The 27,872-nt window shown below is 50.1% G+C and overlaps 1 protein-coding gene and 2 non-coding genes across 3 annotated transcripts; all 3 read left to right on the forward strand.

The window, feature by feature from the left end:
• Positions 1–2,326: 2,326 nt before the first annotated feature.
• TRNAG-UCC (transfer RNA glycine (anticodon UCC)) lies at positions 2,327–2,398 on the forward strand. Its single transcript has one exon. It is a non-coding gene; the product is annotated as a tRNA-Gly (tRNA).
• A 4,103-nt stretch (positions 2,399–6,501) lies between these two features.
• TRNAS-GCU (transfer RNA serine (anticodon GCU)) lies at positions 6,502–6,583 on the forward strand. Its single transcript has one exon. It is a non-coding gene; the product is annotated as a tRNA-Ser (tRNA).
• A 2,419-nt stretch (positions 6,584–9,002) lies between these two features.
• LOC144258281 (uncharacterized) lies at positions 9,003–27,572 on the forward strand. The gene is made up of 5 exons (XM_077806727.1): positions 9,003–9,083; positions 14,835–14,917; positions 16,723–16,849; positions 21,698–21,811; positions 23,196–27,572. Exons 2-5 carry the CDS (start codon positions 14,846–14,848, stop codon positions 24,551–24,553), a joined length of 1,671 nt encoding a protein of 556 aa, XP_077662853.1. The 5' UTR covers positions 9,003–9,083; positions 14,835–14,845; the 3' UTR covers positions 24,554–27,572.
• Positions 27,573–27,872: the final 300 nt, after the last annotated feature.

The raw sequence follows: 27,872 nt of genomic DNA on the forward strand, positions 1-27,872 counted from the left end.
CCCCAGGTAACAGAGGGAGGAGGAGGAGGATACTGAGCTAGATGGACCTTTGGTTTGACCCAGTCTGGCCATTCTTATGTGGCTTGCCGAGGTCACCTATGGATCTTCTCTTTGTGTCTCTGAATTCTCTACAGGGCTGCATAAGCTGCAGCAAGTTTCTGGTCTTGGGTTCAATCTTGAGAAACAGGATTGTTGGCGAGGCAGGGAGACAAAGGGTATCACGCCTCACAGTCAGCAGACGTGAATGAGCCAAGGACGACGAGTGAATGTGGTGCATGAATGAGCCCAAACTGGAAGGTTTCTTGTTGGCCTCAAAAGGTAGTTGCTCAAAGGGAGTCATCTGGTGTGATGAAAAGAGGGACCCGCGTATGGACCTGACTAGCTGGGGGAGTCCTTGCACTGGGGGGTGGTTTAATATGTGCTCCAGCAAACAAGTCCCTCTATGTGTGAGGGGAGGGGCTCGGCGGGGAGGGCTATGGGGTATCAGTGTGAAACAAGGGGCTGCGAGGGGGAGGGTCCATGGGGGTGTCAGTGTGAGGAGAGGGGCTGTAAGCGGGAGGGCTATGGAGTGTCGCTGTGAGCGGCGGGCTTTATGGAAAACAATACCTCTCACGAGCCTCCTGGCAAAAGCCCTGAGTCGGACTGAGTCTTTAGTCTCCGGGATTCCCTGGAGCAGGGGTGCCCAACCTTGATCTTTCTGTGGCCCCTGGCCCACGCCCAGTAGATCGAAAGCCAGGGCGGTCGTTAGGGGGTAGCCAGCAGAGCAATTGCGCAGGGCCCCACAACACAGGGCCCCCCCGTGAACGGAATTTGCTCCAGCTTTGGCTTCAGTCCTGGGTGGTCAGGCTCAGATTTCAGCTTTCTGCCCTGAGCCCAGCAAGTCTAAGGCCGGCCCTGCTTTCTGGTTTATTTTGGCGGACCCCCCCGCCCCACCTTGAAACCTGCTCGCTGCCCCCTCAATCGGGGACCCCTGGTTGAGAACCACTGCCTGGGAACGCTGTTTAGAAGGAGGGAGCAAAGCTGCTGCCTTTGCTGATGGCTGAACTCAGGCTCTTAGAGAGGGATATTCAGGCACGGCCAGCCGCATGGGGGAAGCTCACTGAGCAGCTGCCTGGCCTCCGGGACTGTCTGAGCCTCCAGGGCCCTGGGGAGCAATGAAGCCGCTGGGTCAGGCTGGGAACCTTGATTCCCAGAGAACTGCCCTGGCTCCCTGCTCAGCAGTGAAGAAGTCAATTCCCCCCACCCCTGATGAATCAGCCTGGAGCTAAGGGCAGACCGGGGGGGTTTCTCCTTTCACTCCTGCTGGGGAGTGTGGGGGTCCCGGGGGCATTTCTAGACGAGCATTTGGAACTGAATTGGGGGAACCGGCCGTTCAGAACGGAAAGCTCATGTTCAGACAACATCTTTCTTTACAGTTTTTTATAATACGATATAATCCTTCAATCCTAGTGTCGCCGTCGTCGATAACATGGCTTGGTCAGCCTGGTAGGACACCGAGGGTAAAACTGACCAGCTCTTCAAAGCCGAGAGAGTGGAAAGAAATCACCTCTCAGAGTCAATGAGTGTAGAAGAGGGGTAGTCAACAGGCAGATGGCAGGCCAAATCTGGACTGCCAGACGCTTTCGAACGGATGCCGAAATCTTTTTATCTACCGATTATTATCATTATTGTTATTTTTTATTATTATTTTCTCTGGAGCAAGACATTTGGAGCTTGACAAAAAATAATGGATCACCCCTAAGAATCGCTACTTTCCTTATGTCCTGCTGGCCATTTCCTTTCCCTCCTTTCGGTGAAAAGCGTTGGGCTTTTGCGCAGAAACTTTATTTCCTCGGGAGAGACCCAGGAGCGGGGGCTGCCTGCACGTACCAAGCACCCGCTAGATTAGAAGGTGACCGACAAACACCCTTAAGACGAGGCAGCCGTCCCTGTCAAAAAATCATCTCCCGGCTCCACTTGAGTGACAGCCTGAGTCGTTCCTTAGCCGGGCAGAGCCCAAGGATCGGAATCGTCAGCAGCAGCAAACCCTCCCGTGCGTAGCAGGAACCAACGCCCAAGGTGCTTTAGAAGGAGCTGTCTCCTTCCTTCTGCGGTGAAATTTGCCATTCTGGTCATGGATTTTCATCGCCCGTCTCAGAGGGCAGAGGTGGGGTGGACGCTACCGCAGGCTGGGGTGTGGACCCCGTGTCCCCATCTGTCCGTCACGCTGGGAGCCCGTCTCCGCTCCCAGCTGACAGGCCGCCTCCAGCCTGTCCGGCCAGCTCCTGAGCGCTGTGGGGGTGAGTCATTTGGCGTAAGTGGCACGTAGGAGACACTCTCCCCAGAGGCATTGGTGGTATAGTGGTGAGCATAGCTGCCTTCCAAGCAGTTGACCCGGGTTCGATTCCTGGCCAATGCAGGGACGTGCTCTTTTCTTGGCCGGGAATTGGTTTAATTTCTGTCACGTTGTATCAGTTTATCAATGGAAAGAGAGAATTAATGTCCCAAATCCCAGCAGGTCATTCGACCCCCGGTGGAGGAAGAAAGGGGCGGGACTATACAGTGAGCTGTTGGAGTCATCCTTGTAGTACAATGTTTGGTTTATTTTTTTAAATGTTTCCTTTACTTCCCTCTCCTGTTTAGACTCAGCCTTTAAGGTCAGAAGGGACCAGCGTGATCATCTGGTCCAACCTCCTGCACCATGCAGGCCAAAGGACCCCATCCACCCACTCCTGTAATAGACCCCTAAGCTCTGCTTGAGTTACTGATGTCCTCAAATCATGGATTAAAAATGTCAAGTTACAGAAAATCCACCATTTACAATGGTTGAAACCTGCAAGTGACTCATGCCTCATGCTGCAGAGGAAGGCGAACGCCCCCCCAGGGTCTCTGCCAATCTACCCTTGGGGAAAACTCCTTCCCAGCCCCAAATATGGTGATCAGTTAGACCCTGAGCATGTGGACAAGATGCACCGGGCAGACACCTGGGAAAGAAGTCTCTGTAGTAACTCTGAGCGCTGCCCATCTATTGTCCCATCACCGGCCTTTGGAGATATTTGCTGCTAGCAATCACAGATCAGCCACACACCGTTGTAGGCAGTCCCCTCACACCATCCCCTCCATAAACTTACCAAGCTCAGGCTTGAAGCCAGTTAGGTTTTTTTGCCCCCACTGCTCCCCTTGGGAGGCTGTTCCAGAACTTCACTCCTCTGGTGGTTAGAAACCTTCACCTAATGTCAAGGTAAAACTTGCTGATGGCCAGTTTATATCCATAAGTTCATTAATAGTGCGGGCATGTGATAGTGTGGGGGAGGGAGAAAGACTGGAGAACTGACGGTGGGACCCAGAGCGATTCCCTGTTCCCCGACCACCCATCTCTGGGAGGAACCAATTGGAATTGCCCTTGGGAAGCTGCCGCTAATGACTCAGGTGTAAAATCATTATTCCATTGGAATCAGATTAAAGCCTCCTCACACCCAGTGTCACAGTCATTGACATAGCTCCTTCCTGGGATGTCACCGGCCACAGCAATACAATGAGTGGAACCAAATCCCTTTTCAGCACCACGGCACACAAAGAAATCCTGGGGCTTTTCGTTCCTTAGCTTCTGGCGCCATCGTCTGGCCCTTGGGTTTCACTCATTTCTGTTAAAACCTTGAGCATTTTGCAAAGAAATGTTAATTCCTTGGGAGAGACTTGGGAGCGTTTGTGTGTTTTGTGTTGTTAAGGGTTGAAATGTTCCCTGGGTTCCTCAGTCCCAACCTGCCTCCCATTCTACTGCCCATGCAGCCCCATCCCAGCCCTCAGCCCCCGGTAGATGCCGATTCCTTCAGTCCATCTGTGCAGGGTGTGAACCCCGTCACTCCGCATTGCCTACTTCCCCTAACTCTGAGGGACTTCAGCTCCTCTCTGTCCCCAGGGATCTTCCACACCACTCCCCTGCGTACCACGGTTCAGATATTGCGGTAGCATGAGTCTGACACTCACTTTAGAGGCCCCAGATTAATAACCATTTTCAATATGCACTTACTGGAGAGCCTATTGCAATATTTGGGTGGGGGGAAACCTGTTAAAAATATTCATAAAACTCCTTTCCCAAGAGAGTCACAGGGCTCTTGATATCCCGTGTTTTGGGCGACGAACGTCCACTGACCATGTAGCTGATTGTGGTATAAACATCTTAGATTTCCCTAGTTAGATAAGATCCCATCTTTACATAAATGTCAGGGAGCCCTGCCCTAAAATAGTGATAATCTTAGAACAGTTCATCTGCAGAATTATTACACTAAGGCATATATGCAAAGTGTGTGCCCTACCACTGAGATACTCCCCGCCCCCCAATACAGCTAATGCCATATGGCATTCGGGGGGAGAGGGTCTCCATGCCCAATCTTGGTGGCAGAAGTGGTTCGGGGCTTCAAGAGCTTCCACATTACCCTGGGATGACCCCCATCCTGGTCCTGGGAAATGATACGAAAGAACCACCTGGCGATGGAATGGATTGAACCCACAGCCACAGGGGTGGAGCCCGGGGGGGGTGGGGGTTGGGCATCCCCTGGCACATTAGAAAGTCAGCACCTCTGCTCTGTCTGGCAAAACGACATGCCAGCAGTTTCGTTCAAAAGGTACCACTGATTGCTTTTGTCTGTGCTTTACTTTGTAATACTTCCGTTCGTCTACCTATAGTTGTCACGGTCTGGCCTTTCATTTGCTTTTGTCAACATTTAAATGAACTCCTAGGTGGTGGGTTAAGACTGGTGGGAAATATTGTTTTGTTACAAAGATTGGTCAAGGTATTGCTAAGCAGGGCTCAAGTTTCATTATAAAAACCAGGGTCCAAGAAAGAACGAAAGAAAGAAAGAACTCCCCTCCGAGACACAACCCAAACCAACGCAGTCAGAATACTCTACGTGGCCATGATGTGCAGGAACCAGAACCCAGATGAGACCGACTTTGTCTGGCCAACAGGGAAAGTTCATTGGCGTGATCAGGATTGGTGAGCCCAGCATTGTACGCTTAGCGTGTGTGTTTTCTATTTTGGTAATTGTTAATAAATAGAGGTTAAGGACAAAGATGACTCATGTCTCCCCACACTCGGGGCGGGGGGATACTCTAAAGGGCAGGACATGTGGCTGCCCCTCATGTCTCCCCTGCACAGTGACCCCCCCTGCCCCGAGCCCTGTGTTGCCGAGCTCTCCCTGCCCTGCTGCCCTCTCCCTGCGACATGTCGTCCGGGGGGCGGGTTCTGTCCTCCCTTCACCTTCTTGCCCCTGCAAGTTTGTCGGCTTCTCTGGCTCACTCCCTGCCTGGACTCAGCTATTGGGGACAGGGGCCGAGCATGCCAGACAGGGAGGGGTGCTTCAGATCACATGGCCATTGTCCCTGGAAGCAGGGCCTGGGTGGGGCGTGGCCCGGGGCCAAGCGAGCCGGAGCATCACCTCCCCCCACCCCGGCATGTTTCTGGCTCGCTGGTCCCCTTTCTCTCTGTTACTGTAAAGTGAAAGGAACAAAACTCCCAAATCCCTCCTGGTGCGGGGAGCCAGGTTTGCTGCTCACAGTCTGAATTTCACAGACTTCCAAGTCTGGGACTGTCCAAGAACGGCACTTCTCATGGGAAGGTGGATGCAGAGCAGTTCAACTGGGGATGCCCAGATCTCCAATGGGTGTGGGTTGGAAATTAATAATATTTTGAGGATCATTCGGGGGCGTAAAGGAGTGAGCAGGGTGGGGCCAGTGGGGGAAGGGGTGGAACAGAGGTGACATAGTGGATGGGGTCATGGGTGGAAGGCGTGGAAGCAGCTGCTTAGCAAGTAGGGTTCAGTTTAGGGCAGTGGTCCCCAAAATGTGGGGAATGCCTCCTAGGGGGTATAGAGGAACGTTCATGGGGGCACCTCAGGGCCCAAGCCAGCCCCCATGGAGGGCAGGGAGGGAGCACCACTCAGCCCCCAGCTCTACCCCAACCCTGCCCCCAGCCTGGGCCCCTGGCTCCTGGCCTGGTCTCAACCCCCTTATCCCTGTCCACACCCCTCTCCCCAGCAAGCCATGGCCCCGGTCCCAGCTCTGGTTCTCGACCGTGGCTGCTGAGAGGCCACAGACACAGATAAGAAGGCACAGTGTGAAAAGTTTGGGGACCACTGGTTTAGGGTGACGCCCTCAATCACTTCTAATAAAAGATATTCCTCACCTACCTAGCCCCTCAAGCAGGACGGCCTTGGTGTGTTCTGCCGCCCTTTACTCATACAGGAAGGATAATAACATTTCATTGCACTCATGTGATTTGTAACCCAGCACCAGCCAAAACTGGTCCTTTTGGCAAAGCCGCCCCATCATGCTGTGTACCTAGGCGGAGTAAGCGGGTCTATGCAAACACGATCTGTTCCTGACGTCTTTCCCCCAGCTCCTCACCAGATGTGAGGGGGGAGCTCATTCAGACCCTGCTTCCACTTAATATTTAAAAACGCCTTATTGTCCCGACCTCTGCTGGCCTTCGATTTCTCCTCCTGTCCCAGCCTTGGCAGCTCAGATGAGGTGGCCGAGTGGTTAAGGCGATGGACTGCTAATCCATTGTGCTCTGCACGCGTGGGTTCGAATCCCACCCCCATCGAAGGCGTTCAGTCTTCTCTCTTCCTTCACAAGCAACCATCTCCCCCTTTGGTGCAATGACAGACCAAGTCACATTGCTTCCTGCAACCAAAAACCTTCTCAGGAACTCTGACCCCCCTACTTTAAATCAAGTGCCTAAATTCCAGATTTCAAAAAGAATTCTCTAGTCCTGTATTTCTTAGTTTTTATCTCAAAAGGTAACATCCTCATAATCTCCCCCAAACACTCTGGGACCTCCCCAAATTATTAAACTGCCCCTTTTCTCAGCAAGGCCATGACAGTGACCCACAGCTAGAGTGTCTAGGCCAAGCTATTCTGAAGGAGGCAAGTCAAACATTTTCTCTCCGCTTCCCTTGGCAAGGTCTGACTGGGAAAACAAAATCCCCCAAATGGAAAATTTTCTGCTGGAAAACCAATACTAGTCTGTTTCGGGACTTTGATTTGAACGGATTATTATTATTCTCTTCTGATCTCTGAATTATTTCAGTTCAGTCTTTGTCCTCCAAGTGTTGAATTGCGGGGGAGAGAGGCCAAGTCATGATGTCTCTTCCCCTCTTTCATAGTTTCTTCCAACCTGCTAGGAAGCTGCTTTGCTACGTTATGAGTCAAGCAGTGTCCATTGTCTCCGGGCTGTCTCGGAGAAGTCTGCATTGTACACGGTTCCTGGGAGAGTCCTTGGGAGCGCGGATACCTTGGATGGGCCAGCAGCGAGTCTGGGGTCCCGGTCCTGTCTCCCCCCATCTCCCCCCTTCCTCCCCAGGTCCCGTCTTCCCCCTTCCACCCAGTCCTGTCTCCTCCATTCCCCCAGTCCTGTCTCCGCCCCATCTTCTCTCTTCCCCCCAGTCCCATCTCCCCCCAGTCCCATCTCCCCCCCCATCTTCCCCCTTCCTCCCCAGGTCCCGTCTCCCCCCATCTCCCCCCTTCCCCCCCAGGTCCTGTCTCCCCTCTTCCCCCATCTCCCCCCAGGTCCTGTCTCCCCCCTTCCGCCCAGTCCTGTCTCCTCCATTCCCCCCCAGTCCTGTCTCCCCCCATCTTCTCCCTTCCCCCCAGTCCCATCTCCCCCCCAGTCCCGTCTCCCCCCCCATCTTCCCCCTTCCTCCCCAAGTCCCGTCTCCCCCCATCTCCCCCCTTCCCCCCCAGGTCCTGTCTCCCCTCTTCCCCCATCTCCCCCCAGGTCCTGTCTCCCCCCTTCCGCCCAGTCCTGTCTCCTCCATTCCCCCCCAGTCCTGTCTCCCCCCATCTTCTCCCTTCCCCCGAGTCCCATCTCCCCCCAGTCCCGTCTCCCCCCCCCATCTTCCCCCTTCCTCCCCAGGTCCCGTCTCCCCCCATCTCCCCCCTTCCCCCCCAGGTCCTGGCTCCCCTCTTCCCCCATCTCCCCCCAGGTCCTGTCTCCCCCCTTCCACCCAGTCCTGTCTCCTCCATTCCCCCCCAGTCCTGTCTCCCCCCATCTTCTCCCTTCCCCCCAGTCCCATCTCCCCCCGGTCCCGTCTCCCCCCCCCATCTTCCCCCTTCCTCCCCAAGTCCCGTCTCCCCCCATCTCCCCCCTTCCCCCCCAGGTCCTGTCTCCCCTCTTCCCCCATCTCCCCCCAGGTCCTGTCTCCCCCCTTCCGCCCAGTCCTGTCTCCTCCATTCCCCCCCAGTCCTGTCTCCCCCCATCTTCTCCCTTCCCCCCAGTCCCATCTCCCCCCAGTCCCGTCTCCCCCCCCCATCTTCCCCTTCCTCCCCAGGTCCCGTCTCCCCCCATCTCCCCCCTTCCCCCCCAGGTCCTGGCTCCCCTCTTCCCCCATCTCCCCCCAGGTCCTGTCTCCCCCCTTCCACCCAGTCCTGTCTCCTCCATTCCCCCCCAGTCCTGTCTCCCCCCATCTTCTCCCTTCCCCCCAGTCCCATCTCCCCCCGGTCCCGTCTCCCCCCCCATCTCCCCGCTTCCTTCCCCTAGTCCCGCTCCCGTCTCCCCCCATCTCCTTCCTTCCCCCCCATGTCCTGTCTCCCCCCGTCTCCTCCCTTCCCCCCGTCCTGTCTCCCCCCATCTGCCCCCCCCCCGGTCCAGTCACCCCCCAACCCCCATCTCCCCCCGATCCCGTCCCCCCATCTCCCCCCTTGCCCCCCAGTCCAGTCTCCTCCCTTCCCTCCCCGGTCCCGTCTCCCCCCATCTCCCCCCCCGGGCTGGGGGGGCTCCGAGCTCGCTCCCTGCAGGCTCCGGCCCAGGGGCTGCCCCTCCCCCCCGGGCAGGGCGGGGTTAATGCCCGGCCCCCCCCCAGCGCAGACCCCGCGGGGGGGCGGGGACAGGCCCCTGCCCGGGGGGGGCGGGGGTCCCCCGAGCTCCCCGCGGCCGCAGCGGGGCGGGGCGGGGCCGGGAGGGGGGAAGGGGGCGGGGCTATGGAGAACCCCGGCCCCAATGGAGCGGGGGGGGCAGCGCCGCCTCACAGCCCCGCCCTGCAACCGCCCTAACGGCCAGAACCGTCACGTGGCCGCACTTCCGGGGCCCGCGCGGCGCAGAGCCGGTAAGAGCCGGGCGGGATGGGGGCGGGGCGCCCGGCCTGGGTCCGAGCCGCTCCTCGGGGGGGGGGAACTGGGCCGAGACCCCCCCGGGCCGGGGCCAGGCCGGAAGCTGGGGCGGGGCCTGCGCTGGTTGGTCCCGGTTCGGCCTCCGTAGTGGGCGGGGGGGGGGAGTTGACGTGTCTCTGGGCGGCCCCCCCTGGGGAGGAGCGCGTGCGCGTGCGCGTGTGACTGAGCGTGTCTGAGTGTGAGAGCGCGTGTGAGTGTGTCTCTGTGCGTCTCTCTGAGTGTGAGTGTGTCTGAGTGAGAGCGCGTGTGACTGAGTGTGTCTGTGTGTGTCTGAGTGTGACAGCGCGTGTGAGTGTGTCTCTGTGTGTCTCTCTGAGTCTGTGTGTGCGTGTCTGTGTGTGCGAGCACGTGTGACTGTGTGTGAGTGTCTGTCAGTGTCTCTGTGCGTCTCTCTGAGTGTCTGTGTGTGAGTGTGAGAGCGCGTGTGACTGAGTGTGTCTGTGTGTGAGTGTCTGTCTCTGTGCGTCTCTCTGAGTGTGAGTGTGTCTGAGTGTGAGAGCGCGTGTGACTGAGTGTGTCTGTGTGTGAGTGTCTGTCTCTGTGCGTCTCTCTGAGTGTGAGCGTGTCTGAGTGTGAGAGCGCGTGTGACTGAGTGTGTCTGTGTGAGTGAGTGAGTGTGTCTGTGTCTCTGTGCGTGTCTCTGAGTCTGCCTGTGTGTGCGTGTGTTTCTGTGCGTGTCTCTGAGTGTGTGCGTGTGTCTCCGACGGTCTCTGTGCGCGAGTGTGTCTGCCTCTGAGTGTGAGTGTCTCTGAGTGTTTCGGAGTAGCAGCCGTGTTAGTCTGTATCCGCAAAAAGAAAAGGAGGACTCGTGGCACCTTAGAGACTAACCAATTTATTTGAGCATAAGCTTTCGTGAGCTGTGAGCTACAGATGAAGTGAGCTGTAGCTCACGAAAGTTCATGCTCAAATAAATTGGTTAGTCTCTAAGGTGCCACGAGTCCTCCTTTTCTTCTCTGAGTGTTGTTATTACAGTAAACGTGACATCTTATTAACGTTATGCAGACAAAACTGCACAGGATCGTTTCAGGGGACGGTGTCTGTCTGTCTGTCTGTGTGTGTGTGTGTGTGTGTGTGTGTGGCACCTGCCTATCCCCCGCTGCTGCCCCTTCCCTGGTCCAGGGACCTTCCCCCTCCCCGGCCCCCTTCAAACTGCCCCTGCAGCCTCTGTGAAGGGGGGGACCTGTCACTTTCTGTGTAGGTGTTGAACAGTCCCATAAAATCGCTTCAAACTGCCCCCCTTTCCCCCTCCCCTCCTTCCGTAGCCTCATAGAAGATCAGGGTTGGAAGGGACCTCAGGAGGTATCTAGTCCAACCCCCTGCTCGAAGCAGGACCAATTCCCAGTTAAATCATCCCAGCCAGGGCTTTGTCAAGCCTGACCTTAAAAACCTCTAAGGAAGGAGATTCCACCACCTCCCTAGGTAACACATTCCAGTGCTTCACCACCCTCCTAGTGAAAAAGTTTTTCCTAATATCCAATCTAAACCTCCCCCACTGCAACTTGAGACCATTACTCCTTGTCCTGTCATCTGCTACCACTGAGAACAGTCTAGAGACATCCTCTTTGAACCCCTTTCAGGGAGTTGAAAGCAGCTATCAAATCCCCCCTCATTCTTCTCTTCCATAGATTAAACATCCCCAGCTCCCTCAGCCTCTCCTCATAAGTCATGTGTTCCAGTCCCCTCATCATTTTTGTTGCTCTCCGCTGGACTCTTTCCAATTTTTCCACATCCTTCTTGTAGTGTGGGGCCCAAAACTGGACGCAGTACTCCAGATGAGGCCTCCCCAATGTCGAATAGAGGGGAACGATCACGTCCCTCGATCTGCTCGCTATGCCCCTACTTATACATCCCAAAATCATAGAATCATAGAATATCAGGGTTGGAAGGGACCCCTGAAGGTCATCTAGTCCAACCCCCTGCTCGAAGCAGGACCAATTCCCAGTTAAATCATCCCAGCCAGGGCTTTGTCAAGCCTGACCTTAAAAACTTCCAAGGAAGGAGATTCCACCACCTCCCTAGGCAACGCATTCCAGTGTTTCACCACCCTCTTAGTGAAAAAGTTTTTCCTAATATCCAATCTAAACCTCCCCCACTGCAACTTGAGACCATTACTCCTCGTTCTGTCATCTGCTACCATTGAGAACAGTCTAGAGCCATCCTCTTTGGAACCCCCTTTCAGGTAGTTGAAAGCAGCTATCAAATCCCCCCTCATTCTTCTCTTCTGCAGGCTAAACAATCCCAGCTCCCTCAGCCTCTCCTCATAAGTCATGTGTTCTAGACCCCTAATCATTTTTGTTGCCCTTCGCTGGACTCTCTCCAATTTATCCACATCCTTCTTGTAGTGTGGGGCCCAAAACTGGACACAGTACTCCAGATGAGGCCTCACCAATGTCGAATAGAGGGGGACGATCACGTCCCTCGATCTGCTTGCTATGCCCCTACTTATACATCCCAAAATGCCATTGGCCTTCTTGGCAACAAGGGCACACTGCTGACTCATATCCAGCTTCTCGTCCACTGTCACCCCTAGGTCCTTTTCTGCAGAACTGCTGCCGAGCCATTCGGTCCCTAGTCTGTAGCGGTGCATTGGGTTCTTCCGTCCTAAGTGCGGGACCCTGCACTTATCCTTATTGAACCTCATCAGATTTCTTTTGGCCCAATCCTCCAATTTGTCTAGGTCTCTCTGTATCCTATCCCTACCCTCCAGCGTATCTACCTCTCCTCTCAGTTTAATGTCCTCTGCAAACTTGCTGAGGGTGCAATCCACACCATCCTCCAGATCATTTATGAAGATACTGAACAAAACCGGCCCCAGGACCAACCCTTGGGGCACTCCACTTGATACCGGCTGCCAACTAGACATGGAGCCATTGATCACTACCCATTGAGCCCGACAATCTAGCCAGCTTTCTATCCACCTTCTAGTCCATTCATCCAGCCCGTACTTCAAATTCCTGGCAAGAATACTGTGGGAGACTGTGTCAAAAGCTTTGCTAAAGTCAAGGAACAACACGTCCACTGCTTTCCCCTCATCCACAGAGCCAGTTATCCTGTCATAGAAGGCAAATAGATTAGTCAGCATGACTTGCCCTTGGTGAATCCATGCTGACTGTTCCTGATCACTTTCCTCTCCTGTAAGTGCTTCAGAATTGATTCCTTGAGGACCTGCTCCATGATTTTTCCAGGGACTGAGGTGAGGCTGACTGGCCTGTAGTTCCCAGGATCTGCTCTGGGGGGTTTTCTCTCCTGTTGTCAAATGCGGAGTTTGTGACCCGTTTCCCCCACAACTCTCAAAGATGGATAGAAAATATCCTAAAATTCCCCCACCCATCCCCACCCACTTTCTCTCTCGTTGTCTATTTCTACTGGGCTGGGCCCTGAGTGTTGGGCCCTGTCTCTTCAATGATTAAATACGAACCACATCTCAGATTTAGCCCTTTTTGCCGATTTTTCAGTGTGACTATACATTTTTTTCAAATGTTGCCTCTTTTCTCTCGGTTCGTTGATCAAACAGTGATGGGAAATACACTCAGATTTTACCGCTAATCAACAACTGACGTGGAGTGTAGTTTTTCTTTCTTTTTTTTTTTTTTGGTGGGGGGGTTTTCCCTAAATTGCCTGACATTATGTTGCGGTGGGGATTTTTCTGTATGTTGTGTTTTTATATGTATATATTGCATAGCACCATAGAAATGTAGGGCTGGAGAGGACCTCAAGGTGTCATCAAGTCCAGCTCTCTCTACCGAGGCAGGACCAAGTGCAGGTAGATTATCTCTGACAGAGGTTTGTCCTCCCTGTTCTTAAAAACTTCCAGAGAGAGAGACTCCACAGCCGCCCTTGTAAGACTCTTCCAGAGCTGAGCTACCTTGGCCCTGGGGACATCCACACAGACTTTAGGGGTGAGCAGCTCTGGAGAGAGAGAGAGGAGACCCCAGTGAGTGGGCAGCTGGGTAAATAGACTAAAGTTGGGAGGAGAAACATTGACGTGTCCAAAGTCACCCAGGCCGTCTGTGACAGAGCTAGAAATAGAATTTACACTAGTGCAGTCTGATTGGCACGGGTGCACCATGTCCCAGTTTGAAGGCTTGCGGGGGGAGGATGAAAACAGTGACCTCACGGAGACCTGGGGCCGGCTGAACAGTGCAGCTGGTAATGGAGGGACATGAGCCAGGAGCACAGCCCCACAGGACTGGACCCTGATTTCTCCTGACTCATGACACACACCCTCAGCTGTGTGCAGGGACTGCAGCTGAGCTGCCCTGCCAAGACAGCCTGTGCATCCCTGGACAAACCACCTCTTCCTGCAGCCTAATACAGTGGGGTCTCAAAAAGAAAAGGAGTACTTGTGGCACCTTAGAGACTAACCAATTTATTTGAGTATAAGCTTTCGTGAGCTACAGCTCACTTCATCGGATGCAAATAAATTGGTTAGTCTCTAAGGTGCCAGAAGTACTCCTTTTCTTTTTGTGAATACAGACTAACACGGCTGTTACTCTGAAACAGTGGGGTCTGGGGACTTTCCAAGCTGTGTGTGAGGGGGCTCTGGAGTTACTGGGGTCTGTTCCTGGCTCTGTCACTGACCTGCTTGGTGACCTTGGGGAAGTCCCAGCCCCTCTCTGTTTTCCTCCTACCCATTGTCTACTTGGATTGTGATCTCTTTGGGACAAGGACTGTCCCTCTCCGTCTGTGCAGTGCCCAGCACAATGGGGGTGCTGATCTCAGTCAGGTTCTCTGCCATGTGCAGCATGATGGGGCCCTGATCTCCATCAGTGTGTGTGCAACACAAGGCACAGTTTATGGACTGACAGGCTTTAAGGCCAGAAGGGACCATCATGGTCCTCTAGTCTGACCTCCTGCACATCGCAGGCCACAGAACCTCACTCATCCACTCCTGTAATAGACCCATAACCTCTTGCTGAGTCTTCTCTTCTCCAGACTAAAAAACACAATTATTTCAATCTTCCCTCATAGGTCATGTTTTCTTGACCTTTAATAATTTTTATTGCTATTCTCTGGACTTTCTCCAATTCATCCACATCTTTCCTGAAATGTGGCACCCAGAACTGGACCCACTACTCCAGTTGAGGCCTAATCAGCACAGAGTAGAGCAGAAGAATTACTTCTCGTGTCTTGTTTACAATGCTCCTGCTAATACAACCCAGAATGATACTTGCTTTTTTTGGAACAGTGTAACACTGTTGACTCATATTTAGCTTGTGATTCACTATGACCCTCAGATCCCTTTCCGCAGTACTCCTTCTTAGGCAGTCATACAAAATGGGAAATGTGTGCAACTGATTGTTCCTTCCTAAATGGAGTACTTTGTATTTGTCCTTATTGAATTTCATCCTATTTACTTCAGACCATTTCTCCAGTTTGTCCAGAATGTTTTGAATTTTAATTCTATCCTCCAAAGCACTTGCAACTCCTCCCACCTTGGTATGCTCCACAAACTTGATAAGTGTAACAGAGAGACTCTGCTACTGGGAGGGTTTCACCATGTCTCAGAGGGTTACACCCTGGTGGGAGGGGGCTAGGCCTATACTGGAATAAGGTCACTCTGTGCTTCACAGTGTGGCAGAACCTAGAATGTCCATTAGCAGGGAATAATCCTGGGGGGAATCGGCATGCAGAATGGACAAAAACCCCGTCTGATTTTTCTCACGTTGCTCTTCTCGCCCTGGCAGGCTACAGAATAATGTCCACATTTCGCTCCAGATCATCCCCTCCTCCCAGGGGGAAGGAAATGGCTGCAATGGAGCTGGCTCAGGTAAGGGATTATCAGGGAGCTGGTGGTGGGTTCTGCTTGGAGGGAGAGAAGCAGTAATTACAAAGGAGGGTGGGAGCTGCTAGAGGTGGTGGGAGGCAGGAACTATCTAAGATGGAGAAAGGGAGGGGACAGGATGTGACAAAGCTGCTGAGACTTGTGTAATCTAGGGTGTGATAGGTTGTCACCCCAAGGTGTAGTCTGGGGGGCTTCTGGGAACCGCTGTGCCCTCTAACCCTCAAGCTGGGCTGGTCCTTCTCACACTGCTTTGCTGGAGATTCAGGCAGACTCTCCAAGCCCTGTTATCACCCAACATGACAGCAGGTGGCGCCATGCATCCAACTAAGTTACCTGAGTGCTTTACCTAAGTCACTGAAGGACAGATAGAAAACAATGGCCAATTTCCCAGCGATAAGTGTTAGCAAACAGATCAAAGTAGATTACTTAGCAAATAACCAAAAAGTCAGACTAAGCCTAACATACTAGATGGATAGAATTTGAATTAGCAATTTCTCACCCTGACTGATGATAGAAGTAGTCCACCAAGTTTCCATACACAAGCCTGAAATCCCTTTACTCTGGGACCAACACTTCCCCCAGTTCAGTCTTTGTTCCTCAGGTGGTTCCAGGAGTTCTCTTGTGTGGGGAATGAGGCCAAGAGATGATGTCACACCCCAGCTTAGGTAGCTTTTCCATATGGTGGGAACCCTTTGTTCCAAACTCACGTCCCAGTTCAGTTCGTGGAAAAATACAGGTACCAAAATGGAGTTCAGTTTCATGTGGTCTGGTCACATGCCCTAGCATGCCCTGATGAGTCATAGTAGCCATGACTCATAGGCCGGCTGAAACATTCACAGGAAGGCTAAGCTCTTCCTTGGTCCATTGTTTTTGTTGATGAGCCATCAGCACTGTCTGGCTTCTTCATGGTTGTACCTGAAAGGATAGTTGTGGGTGTTACCCAGAGTAACCACATTTGAAATACAGATACATAGTCAATATCCATAACTTCAGATACAAACATGATCCATGCACACAGGTAGGATAATCATATTCAGCAAATCATAACTTTTCCAATGACACCGCACGTGATGCATCTTGCATGAAATGCCTCATAATTATGTCCTAATCATATTATAATCATACCACTATGCTGAATGTGGGGTGTAGTTTCAGATAGGGCCTAATTTCAGGGCACAGGAGTTGGGAATGGAAAAGGAAATAACAGGGCCAGGGCTGGGAAAACTTCCCAGACTCTCAGTGCTGGAGCCTGAATTTACTGACACTTCATTAGTTACCACCACCCCCAATCTTTGTGGCATTTCTATCTAGTAATTTACCACTACCATTGTTAGGATTAATTTTGTACTTAATATATTTTTTAAAACTTCGTTCTCATTTTCATTGATTGATCATTGATTTCTGATAGCTTCACTTACCAATTTTCTACAATTCTGACCTAACTTTTATTCTTTACACTTGACTTCCCCTTTCTTCCATATATTTTATTTGGAGGGTGTTGGGATTCCTACCAGGGAGCCACCAGCAGGGTCCAGAGACAGCACCATCTCATTTTTCAAGCTCTGGGTAGTAGGTATGTGATAAAAGTGAAGACCCGGCCTCCATCTGTCAGCTGGGAAACACAGAGGTTCTCTCTTTCTGATGCCTTCTGGCTGCTCTAAGCAAGGTGCGGTGGGACTCGGTTAACATGTGCCTCCTGGAGCTTCCATTTACCTGGTGCTGCTATTCCCTGAATAGTGGGGCTGTGAGTGGGGCAGCAGGTCCTGAGTGTTGGACTCTTGCTCTTTCAGAGGCCGATGACTTTCGAGGAAGTGGCTGTGTATTTCACCAGGGAAGAGGGGGCTCTGCTGGACCCCACTCAGAGAGCCCTCTACAGGGATGTCATGCAGGAGAACTATGAGACGGTGGTCTTTCTGGGTAAGGAGTCCTGTCCCCTTCCTTATTAGAAGCTGTGGGGTCTATAAAGAACCTGAGTAGTAATAACTTTATACCTTTATTCGTCATACAAGTTTTGACAAGTTTCCTTGCCCCCCTTTTTTTGCCTTCTCTACCACCCACTAGTATAATTTTTGGACATGTGCCATCCTTATTGGCTACATTAATAACTGTAGCTTTCTTGCCTTTTCCTCATTTTAAGAGGAAAATACGCTGCCTGTAGAATTCTAAATTGAGTAAATAGGTGTATGACTAATGCATGGCTTGTGTGACGGTCAGATGAGCTCCTCTTTTGATAGGAGAGCGTATAATGTTGCCGTTCAGGACCCCACAGGTGAAGGGAGAACAGAGCCATGGGAGGGGAGGAGATGGGGGGAGTAAATAATTCTGGGGTGCCAGGACATGGGGAAGGTGTGTGCAGGGTTAGGGCTAAGAAGCAGCAGGGAGGGATGAGATAGTGAGAGATGAGGAGGGAACACAAGAAGTTCCCAAGGTGCCGGGAGGTGGTGCCGGCTGAGAGTAATGGGACGAAGGGGAGGGGAGTGTGGAGGAAGGACACCCAGGCAGTGGGCTGGGTGGGTCAGAGGGAGAGAGGAGAGGTTTGGGGATCTAGAGCTGTGTGGGATCCAGACCTTTAACCCCGAATCACTACCCAAGTCTTGTTGCTTTAGAGCCTACACTCCAGTTTTATTTCTGTTCAGTTTCACTTCATTATACATTTTTCCCCCCAAATACTATTATTTTAACTCTTGACCTCCCTCCCCATATAACCTCCCCGTCTCTATACACAGCCTCCCTGGCCACCGATCCTCAGTCCTTGCTGCATTCCTCCCTCCCATTGCAGGGCCGCTACCCAGGCACAAATGGGCACTTTGTTGATGATGTCACAGGATGGTAGTGTAGCCTGAACCATTTTTACAACTATAAGGTTACGTATTGGGGTACAACATGCCCTTGTCCATGGCTACTCAAAATTAATGGAGGAGATGACATAGGGTGAAACACACAGAAACTTGATTTAATACAGACAGTTAGAATTGATATCATAGGCAAAAATCAATACATATAATGATTAGACTAAGATAAGAATAGTAAAGAGGGTCTTCCACTGTGCATACTTACCAGTTATGGACACCACTGGAAACCAAAATCGAGGGCAAGGGAGACCATCAGAAGGGAGGCCCTGCTTCAATTTACACTGTCTCGGGGACCTGACAAAATGAAAAAATGGTTACTAGGAGAGGTATTTTATCTGCTTTCTTATGGTAATAGGATGGCTATATACCATATCTGCTCCTTTACTCTGATTACAATAATGTCAATAGCTGCCCCAACCCATATGTGGCCTTTGGGAAATCCATAATTAAGCATCAGGCATTAACACTTATGATTTACATCACTTATTTCTTAATAATTCCAATATATGAATGATGTCCAACTGCTGAGATACTGCATAGCAACCTAATTGCTAAAGCCGCCCCAAACTTCCTTCTTTCAGAATCCTGTGGCGTATTGGACCTGTTTGTGGTTACTCGTTTGTTTCTCAAAATGAGGGTGCAAAATATCTGACCTGGGGTTCTCTCCTTAGACCTGTTCAGGTAAATCCCAGACTTCAGCATAACTACTCCCACAAAGCCTCAACCTCATATAAGGCCCTTACCTGTAGCAACCTTAGGTTATGTCTACACTACTGCGGTAAGTCGACCTATGCTGCGCAACTCTAGCTACGTGAATAATGTAGCTGGAGTCGACGTACCTTAGGTCGAGTTACTGCAGGGTCTACTTACCTTACTCTTCTCGTCAGAGTAGAGTACAGGGGTCGACGGGAGAGCGATCTGCAGTCACTTTGGCGGGGCTTTCCTAGACCCGCTACATCGACCACCGGTGGATCGATCTCAGAGCTTTGATCCTGGCTGTAGTGTAGTCCCTGCCCTTAATAGCCCATTTATTTCCGTTCACCTCCTTCCCCCTCCGCACATGTTCCAAGCTAATAAGCAATACTCTGATCATGACATTTTACCTGTAGCAAGTATAAAATTGCCCACAAGACATGGTGGTCATAGATCATAAAATCAGGTCGGGGTCAATAGGAGTGAGAGTTTGGAGAGAGTCTTGTCCCCCCCTCTCCCCATCTGCAGCAGCCACAAGCTGTCTTCCCTCCAGGCTCCTTGGATCTTTGAGCCTGGCCCTCCTGAGTTTGCGTGGCCCTTGTTTCTTACATTCTCTTTTTCTGGAAGAATTAGTGGCTGTTGCTCCCAAATTTAGTGTTTAATTCCCCAGCCTACTCCACACACTGGGGGAGTTTAACTCTCCCTCCCATTATACCTGAGTCAGTAGGTTTCCTAATTCCCAAAAATGTGCTTTTGTGATGTCACGGTTCTGGGGTAGCTAAGCTTTTGACCTGGCTCCATGGGCGGCTCAAGCAATGCCCTCTCAGGTATCAGGCCTCTAGCCAGCCCCTCTCTATGGATAGGGACCCACATGCCTCTCCTTTTTGACCAGAGTTTGAGGATTGCAGCTTGTTTTTCACTGTGTTCGCTGGACTAACCTCCAGTTCCAGTACTTTGCTTTCTCTCCAAGGGCTGTGAGCAGTGTGTGTGTGTGTGTGTGAGATAGAGGTGGGAATTTTGGTGATACATGTATGATGCCAATAGACAACTCAGTTTCCCTCTGTGATTGGTATTGCTATGATTATAAAGAGCAGGAGACATGAGGTGTTTTGTCACGTAGCTGAGATGCGGTGATATGAATGGGTCATTAAGGACTGGCTGGGACCAACCTACATCAATGGAATACCCGACAGAGACAAGGGAATAATTGTCACCTGTCCATGGAAGGATATTTGCTTGGCTAAGTGAAGCATACATGGACTCGTTACGTTTTTGGGAGCAGGAAGAACTGGGCTCACAGACGCAGGGAGCTCTACCGGAGTGAAGACTAATGGACAGGCACAGTGAAAGGAAACCAAACTGTTTTCTGCAGCAGCATGGCTCAAGGGCATTGGCCAGCATGGACTATATTGTTTTCTTCACTTCTCTGTCCTAATCTAAGGACTTTCCAATGCTGTGTTTTGGTTGACTAGTAAACCCCGCTGTGTTTTAAAAGTCTGCCCAGTGTCACAGCAAAAACTTGCTCTGTGCATTGATTGAGGAACAGTCTCTGGAGAGGAGTGTCGTTCAGCTGGACCTGCTGGGCAGAGCTCACAGGTTGGAATAGGAGTGTTGAAGCCAGAGGCTCAGTCTCTGGTGTTGAAGCTCCATGGCCCATCCTTGTGGAAGAGTGGGACCCCTTGGGAGTTCTGTGCACTCAAGAGGCACCTTCCAAGGACTGTTTAAAAGCCTGGGCATTGCACAGATCCTATGGATCCATGACAGTGTGCCCGTGTGCCTGATGGGGAAAAGATATAAAAGAATAAAAGGATCTAAAAGTGTATTTACCATCACCCCCTCATCAGTCCTTGTGGGAATCCCTGATCTGTTCCAAAGTGTATTAAAACCTTCCTTAAAGGCTTACCTCTTGGTTATCAGGTCATGTCAGTTTTGTTAGAGGGCTTTCCCTTCACCCTCCCACTTCCCTGGTTCTTGTCACGCAGACAGAAAGCAGCAAAAGACCAGAAGTCTGAAGCACAGATAATACAATGTTTATTGGGGTTAGTTTCCAAGCAAGCATATTCCGAAGCCCTTCACACCAGTCAGGCTTATGTCTATACGCCGATAGAGACTGTTCCGCAGTGTTCCATTCCTCTCTCTGACGCCACCGAGCATTTTCCCTGTGCCCCCTTCCCAGCCTTGATGCTGCAGAGCCTGCCTGTGTCCCCGTTCCCTGTTCCTATTTCCCCCCGCCCCTTATCAAACATGATTCCAATTTCCCCTCCCCGTCCTGTTTGACTCAGTTTATATAGTAATATTCTCAGCTATACCTTAACCAATCATTGTACTGAAATTTAACTAACCAATCCTAACATATTGTAACATAATTCTCTAACCAATTATATCCCACTACCCTAATTAACTTACACCTCGCAAAATTAATTATACAGCAGACGGAAACAATTAGAGAACCAGACTGATTAACAACAGAAAAGTGGGGGCCATAAAAATAAAACATAAAGAAATGAGGGTTTCACAAGCATTGATAAGTGATTTCTTGCCAGACAGGATGCGATCAAACTAAGTTTTCTTTAACCATCTTAAGATCTGTTTCTTCATCTGATAGTGATGGGCACTATCCAGACAGGATTGTCTTCCCCATACCAGCTTATTTCAATGTGACTGGTTTGGCATGTGAGGATGTGACCCTACGCTTCCCAGTTTATGGCTGCCCCTGCTGCTGAGCCAGAGGCTTTAGCCTAAGAACAAGGCCTCAGACTATCCTAGTGGGAAAAGGCCCATACGCAGGGTGACTGTGATTTTGATTCTTTGTTTTTATACCCCTGTAAGTAGCTAAGTGATAAAAATACACCTACATTCTTAAAGTGTAGGCTTTACAGGCAGGCCTGAATATCTATATTCTAACTGTGGGTTCTACCCCTTCCCCCATTCTGTGTCTGTCTTGTCTATTTAGATTGTAAATTCTTCCAGGAATAGGCCATCTACTCTTCTCTGTTTGTACTTTTCCTAGTATAATGGGGACCCACTGTTAGTTGGTCCTTAGGCACTAAGGTAATGAAAATGATTTATAATAATAATTACTTTCCTGCCACTTTGAGCCAAGGAAGGTGGCCTTGGGATGTTACTGCTTAAAAATGATCTGGGGTTAAAACCATGGAATATTTGTGACAAGTATCTGACAAATTCCACTGACCTCCCTTGTTTTCTTTGTTTGGAGTAGGGTTTCCAGTTTCCAAACCTGATGTGATCTCGCAGCTAGAACGAGGGGAAGAGCCATGGGTCCCAGACCTCTGGGGCTCTGAGAAAGAAGTGCTCCCAAGAGCTGCCTGCGCAGGTGAGGAATTGTGATCAATGGCTCCATGTCTAGTTGGCAGCCGGTATCAAGTGGAGTGCCCCAGGGGTCGGTCCTGGAGCCGGTTTTGTTCAGTATCTTCATAAATGATCTGGAGGATGGTATGGATTGCACCCTCAGCAAGTTGGCAGATGACACTAAACTGGGAGGAGAGGTAGATACGCTGGAGGGTAGGGATAGGATACAGAGGGACCTAGACAAATTGGAGGATTGGGCCAAAAGAAATCTGATGAGGTTCAACAAGGACAAGTGCAGAGTCCTGAACTTAGGACGGAAGAATCCAATGCACCGCTACAGACTAGGGACCGAATGGCTCGGCAGCAGTTCTGCAGAAAAGGACCAAGGGGTTACAGTGGACAAGAAGTTGGATATGAATCAACAGTGTGCCCTTGTTGCCAAGAAGGCCAATGGCATTTTGGGATGTATAAGTAGGGGCATTGCCAGCAGATCGAGGGACGTGATCGTTCCCCTCTATTCGACATTGGTGAGGCCTCATCTGGAGTACTGTGTCCAGTTTTGGGAACCCATACTACAAGGAGGATGTGGAAAAATTGGAAAGAGTCCAGTGGAGGGCAACAAAAATGATTAGGGGACTGGAACACATGACTTAATGAGGAGAGGCTGAGGGAACTGGGGATGTTTAGTCTTCAGAAGAGAAGAATGAGGGGGGATTTGATAGCTACTTTCAACTACCTGAAAGGGGGTTCCAAAGAGGATGGATCTAGACTGTTCTCAGTGGTAGCAGATGACAGGACAAGGAGCAATGGTCTCAAGTTGCAGTGGGGGAGGTCTAGGTTGGATATTAGGAAAACTTTTTCACTATGAGGGTGGTAAAACACTGGAATGTGTTACCTAGGAAGGTGGTGGAATCTCCTTCCCTAGAAGTTTTTAAGGTCAGGCTTGACAAAGCCCTGGCTGGGATGATTTAGTCAGGGATCGGTCCTGCTTTGAGCCGTGGGTTGGACTAGATGACCTCCTGAGGTCCCTTCCAACCCTGATATTCTATGATTCTATGAATTGGTTAAACCAACTCAAAAACTGTTTGGGAATGCAGGAAACATTTGGGATGCCATAGAAAGACTTTGTGAGCTCTCCAAGTTCAGGATTGTTCCCTGCAGAATGGAATCATTATGGCAGATGTCACTCATGGCTTCCCACCTATTCTTACTGTCAGTCCCTCCCCAGTCTCGCTTTCTCCTGAGTGTTCTGGTGAGATGCAGATCAAAACTGATCCTTTCCTTTCTCCTCTGAGGAAGGGTTTGGGGAAAATCAGCTCGTGATAGATTTGATCTCTCCAACACACATTTTGGTTTGTTCATCCCTTTTTCCATTCCTCTGTCTGAGATTTCCTTTCTTTCTGGTGCAGGGAGTGACTTAGGTCTCGATTCTCTCTATCTCCCATCAGGTGATGGGAGGGTGAGTGAGAATGAGGAGGAGACACCCCATCAGGAAGGTGCTGAGCAAGTAGAACCACATGGAACGTTATCAGGAAGATCCAAAGGGAATGTTTCCGGGAGTTGTGCACTCCCAGAAAAAGCAAAAGCCTGTGAGACTGAGCAGATGCCAGAGGAAAACTTCAGTAGCCACTCAGACCTTATTACACGAGACAGAATCAACTTGGAAGAGACACGCTACACATGCCTTGAGTGTGGGAAAAGCTTCAATCGGAGCTCACACCTTATCACACACTGGAGAACCCACACGGGAGAGAAACCCTACACATGCTCTGAGTGTGGGAAAAGTTTCACTGATAGTTCATCCCTCATCTCACATCAGCGAATCCACACAGGAGAGACACCCTACACATGCTCTGAGTGTGGGAAAAGCTTTAATCACAGCTCTACCCTGTTCAAACATCAGAGAATCCACACAGGAGAGAGACGCTACACGTGCTCGGAATGCGGGAAAAGCTTCATTCAGAGCTCAAACCTTATCACGCATCAGAGAATCCACACGGGTGAGAAACCTTATGGATGCTCTGCGTGTGGGGAACGCTTTAATCAACACTCGCAACTTATCAGACATTGTAGAATCCACACAGGAGAGATGCCGTACACGTGCTCTGCGTGTGGGGAACGCTTTAGTCAGTACTCACAACTTATCAGACATCGTAGAATCCACACAGGGGAGAAAATCTACACATGCGCTGAGTGTGGGAAACGCTTCAGTCGGAGCTCAGACCTTATCAGACATCAGAGAATCCACACCGGAGAGATGCCCTTCACGTGCTCTGAGTGTGGGAAAAGCTTCAGTTGGAGTTCAAACCTTATCACACATCAGCGAATCCACACAGGGGAGACACCCTACACGTGCGCTGAGTGTGGGAAAAGCTTCAATCGGAGCTCTACACTTATTACACATTGGAGAACCCACACTGGAGAGAAACCTTATGGATGCTCTGAGTGTGGGAAACACTTCATTGACAGTTCATCCCTCCTCTCACATCAGCGAATCCACACAGGAGAGACACCCTACATGTGCTCTGAGTGTGGGAAAAGCTTTAATCACAGTTCTACCCTGAGCACACATCGGAGAATCCACACGGGTGAGAAACGTTATGGCTGCTCTGAGTGTGGGGAACGCTTCATTCGTCGTTCAGCTCTCATCTCACATCAGAGAATCCACACAGGAGAGACGCCTTACACCTGCTCTGAGTGTGGGAAAAGCTTCAAACACAGCTCACAGCTTATTAGACATCAGAAAATCCATGAGAGAAAACTGTAAGAAATGCCTTGATTAGGGCTGGGCAAAGATTTTTATTTTTTTTTTAATATCACATTTGCTAATTCTCACATAGTGATCTGTGCACCATCTTCACCGTGGTCTCTCAGCTCCCCCAGATCAGTTGTCTGCTTCTGCCTTTTGCAGCTCACCCTTCTTTGGGGTCAGTCTTGTGATCTTTTCTATCAACTGCTTTCCTTTTGAGTCGTACGAATGTGTGTCCCTCCAGCCCGGAATATTCATCAGCTCCCAGAAGGAGAGAGAGGTTTCATTCACAACAATGTACACTGAGATAATGTACACTGTGCCTTACATCCACTAGGACTGTACATGGCGTTGGCTGCTCAAGTGAGTGATCTTGGTGTGAAAAGACAATTCTAGTGGTAGAGCAGATGCAGTCCAGGTGCAGTGGTTGGCATTAGCTTTCCCCTTGACCTGACCTAAACTCCATCACTTTTCCTAGTCTAAACAAACCCTGAGCATCACGGTTATACTGTTTCCCCATTTCAAAGCAATTGTTAGTCATCAAGTTTCCCCTTCGGGAACAAATTGTTTCATTCCCAGTTGCTCTGATGTTGCTTCAGTTAGTGTTGGAGAGCAGACATTTTTACTACCATTTTCCTCACCTAAAATATATTGAACTATAACAAAGAGCAGGAACAGGGCAGGGATAGGAAAAAATGTCATGTTACAGAGGGGAAAACAGAAGAAGACAGAGTAGGTCAGAGAGATTCCCTTACTCCCCATCACCATCCCAATCCCCTGTTGTTCAATTGGTTAGGTCAATATTTTTTCTAAAGGGTTGGGAAGAGGATTCCTTAGTAAATGACTTCTAAATAAGCAAAATACCCATCCATTTGGCTCCTAAAGCAGTTGTGGCCCAGGCCCTGCAGGAGGTCGCTCCTGAAGATATCTCCTTCCTAATCAGGTGCATGTTGCCTATTTGGGAAATGCAATCCCTATCAAGGTAGGGATGGAAAAAACGGAAGTGACATTTCTCTTCAGCTCACTCCTGGGAGATGCTGCAAATGTGTAGAAAATGAAATCCATGTTGAATGTGATATACCTGCAGAAAGACACCTATTGTTAATAGATACCTGACATTTGGTGTCTTACAGGGATTCTAAGCAGCACCTGTATTTAGTCCCTAATTTAAATCTGTGCCACCAGATTAAAGGAATAAAAGGGCATATTTGGGGGAGTTATACCTCACTATCGCTACTGATATGTTGTGTGCTAGGTGAAGAATTCTGCGCTAGAGAAGTGTAAAATTACTCCAAGTAAGCTCAACGATTTGACAAGAACTCAGGTAGAAATTGCAGGTACTCGTGGTTGATTTTCACCCCAGATATGGACGCTATGGTGACCTGTGGCCCAGGTAAACTATTTTTAGAACCCTGTTCCCTTCTTAAGTGGCACTGATCACACTCCTACAGGATGCCATGATTAAACTGGGCACAACTGTCTTTGCCATTTGGATCCCAAGTTCCATGAAGCACAGAGAGAAACAGCTGATTCCTTCAGAGGCATTCCATGGCTATGCGTCCCAATCTGGCTGCTTTGTTGAACAAGAAGCACTTCCATGCTGGGCAAATGATGGTAGCCAATGAGGGAATGTGTCAGATTCCAAGTTCAGACTGAAGGATACATGACTGCTGAGTCCAGAGACTGTGGTTTGGTCTCTTCGTTTTGCTCTAGAGTCTAATGCATTTGTATCACTTCTCTACCTCCTGCTACTTCGAAAGATTAGAAAGTGTGGAAATAGAGCAAAGTTGTTTTTTTCTCATGATGCAACCTTGCCAAGTGGTGTGAGACCCCTTCCACGCACACTTATGGGAGAAGACCCAGGGAGAAATGAATTCACAGAAATGGAAGGCTCCTAGGTTATTGTAGAATGTGACTTCACACAAAGCTGACTGGGTGGAAATGGGAATTAAGAGAACACTGTCCTATCTGTTTATATTTTGTAATTGGTGAATAAGTTGTTACCAGCGACAATGAAATTAAACATGAAGTTAGTCAGTGTAATATAAGAGGCTGATTATGTGATAACTTTCAGTGTTACAATAGAATTCAGGTTTTCTTCTAGTTCTCTCCCTGCCCCTCCTACTAAATTGGAAATAGTGGCTAATCCTGAAATTAAAACCTCACTCCAAAGGAATTAGAGTGGGGGAATATGTGAGAGAAAAAGCATGTATGGGAATAGAGAACCAGTATAGACTGTAATTATTTCTATTTAAAATGGAATTTATTTTGATAAGCTTTAAAATAAAGCTTCTGTTAGGAGGAAAATTACTTGAGACAAGATGTGTAACCTTTTACCCAGTTAGAGGGTAACAGCCACCGAGTTCCCCAGGGCTCTCGTTTGCAAAGCAAGGATGTCACATCAGACAGGAGATGTTGAAATCTAAAATGGTGATGGGTATGTGATGGGAGCTTTTTTTTTGTTTTGGGTTTAGTGTTTTTTTTTTTAATTTAATTTTTGTTTTGTTTTTGCAACCAGTTATTTTTATAGGTGCTGAAGCCCCTTCTCCTTTTGAGCACAACTTTTAACCCTCAGGCCTGGCTCTGGAAACCTCCTCAGAACTGGCCTTGTGTTTCTTTCATGTTTGATATCTTTGGGGTTCACACATCCACACTAAGTGCGGTTCACAGCAACAGATACTTTGAGAAACCTGCTGGGTTAAGCGGGCCTATTCCAAACTGACTTTGGCCGAAAGTCTGCCTCAATTCAGCTGGATTGGGACAGGTCTGTATCAAAGGAGTGGTGCACACCTGATTTGCCCAGAGACCTTGGGGGAGGTGTGGTAAGATAGGGTAAGTAGGAACTGACACCAGAAAAGTTAAATGTAAGGTTGAAAGACCTTCACCTTTTAGGTCAACAAGCCTGTGTTCTGTTCATTCCCTCTGATGCATCTGGCATTGGTCTCTCTCAGGCAGCACACTGGGCTCGATGGACCATTTGTCTCACCACTAGGACCAGCCTTGCGTTCTTACGTAAGCCATCTAGGGCCTTGTCTACACTGGCAAGTTTCTGCGCAGTAAAGCAGCTTTCTGCGGTGTAACTCCCGAATTCTACACACTGCCAAGCCACTTACTGTGCAGTTGCAGCACCGACGAGAGGCGTAGAGCTTTCTTCACCGGGGCTACAGCGCCGTGGTGCCAGTGTAGATCCCCGGTCGATTACAGAATTGCGACTGGCCTCCGGGAGTGGCCCACAATGCCTGTTCTCGCCTCTCTGGTCATTGGTTTGAACTCTACTGCCCTGCCCTCAGGTGACCATGAACCCCACACCTTAAATTCCTTGGGAAATTTGAAAGTC

This window comes from Eretmochelys imbricata, chromosome 28 (genome assembly GCF_965152235.1).
Source record: "Eretmochelys imbricata isolate rEreImb1 chromosome 28, rEreImb1.hap1, whole genome shotgun sequence".
Taxonomy (NCBI): Eukaryota; Metazoa; Chordata; order Testudines; family Cheloniidae; genus Eretmochelys; species Eretmochelys imbricata.

What these genes read in the sequence shown, in the direction of transcription:
- LOC144258281 (XM_077806727.1), top strand. Translation starts at nt 14,846, where the DNA reads ATGTCCACATTTCGCTCCAGATCATCCCCTCCTCCCAGGGGGAAGGAA. An exon ending in TGAGACGGTGGTCTTTCTGG is followed by an intron (nt 16,850 to 21,697) that starts GTAAGGAGTCCT and finishes TGTTTGGAGTAG; the next exon opens with GGTTTCCAGTTTCCAAACCT. An exon ending in CCCAAGAGCTGCCTGCGCAG is followed by an intron (nt 21,812 to 23,195) that starts GTGAGGAATTGT and finishes TTTCTGGTGCAG; the next exon opens with GGAGTGACTTAGGTCTCGAT.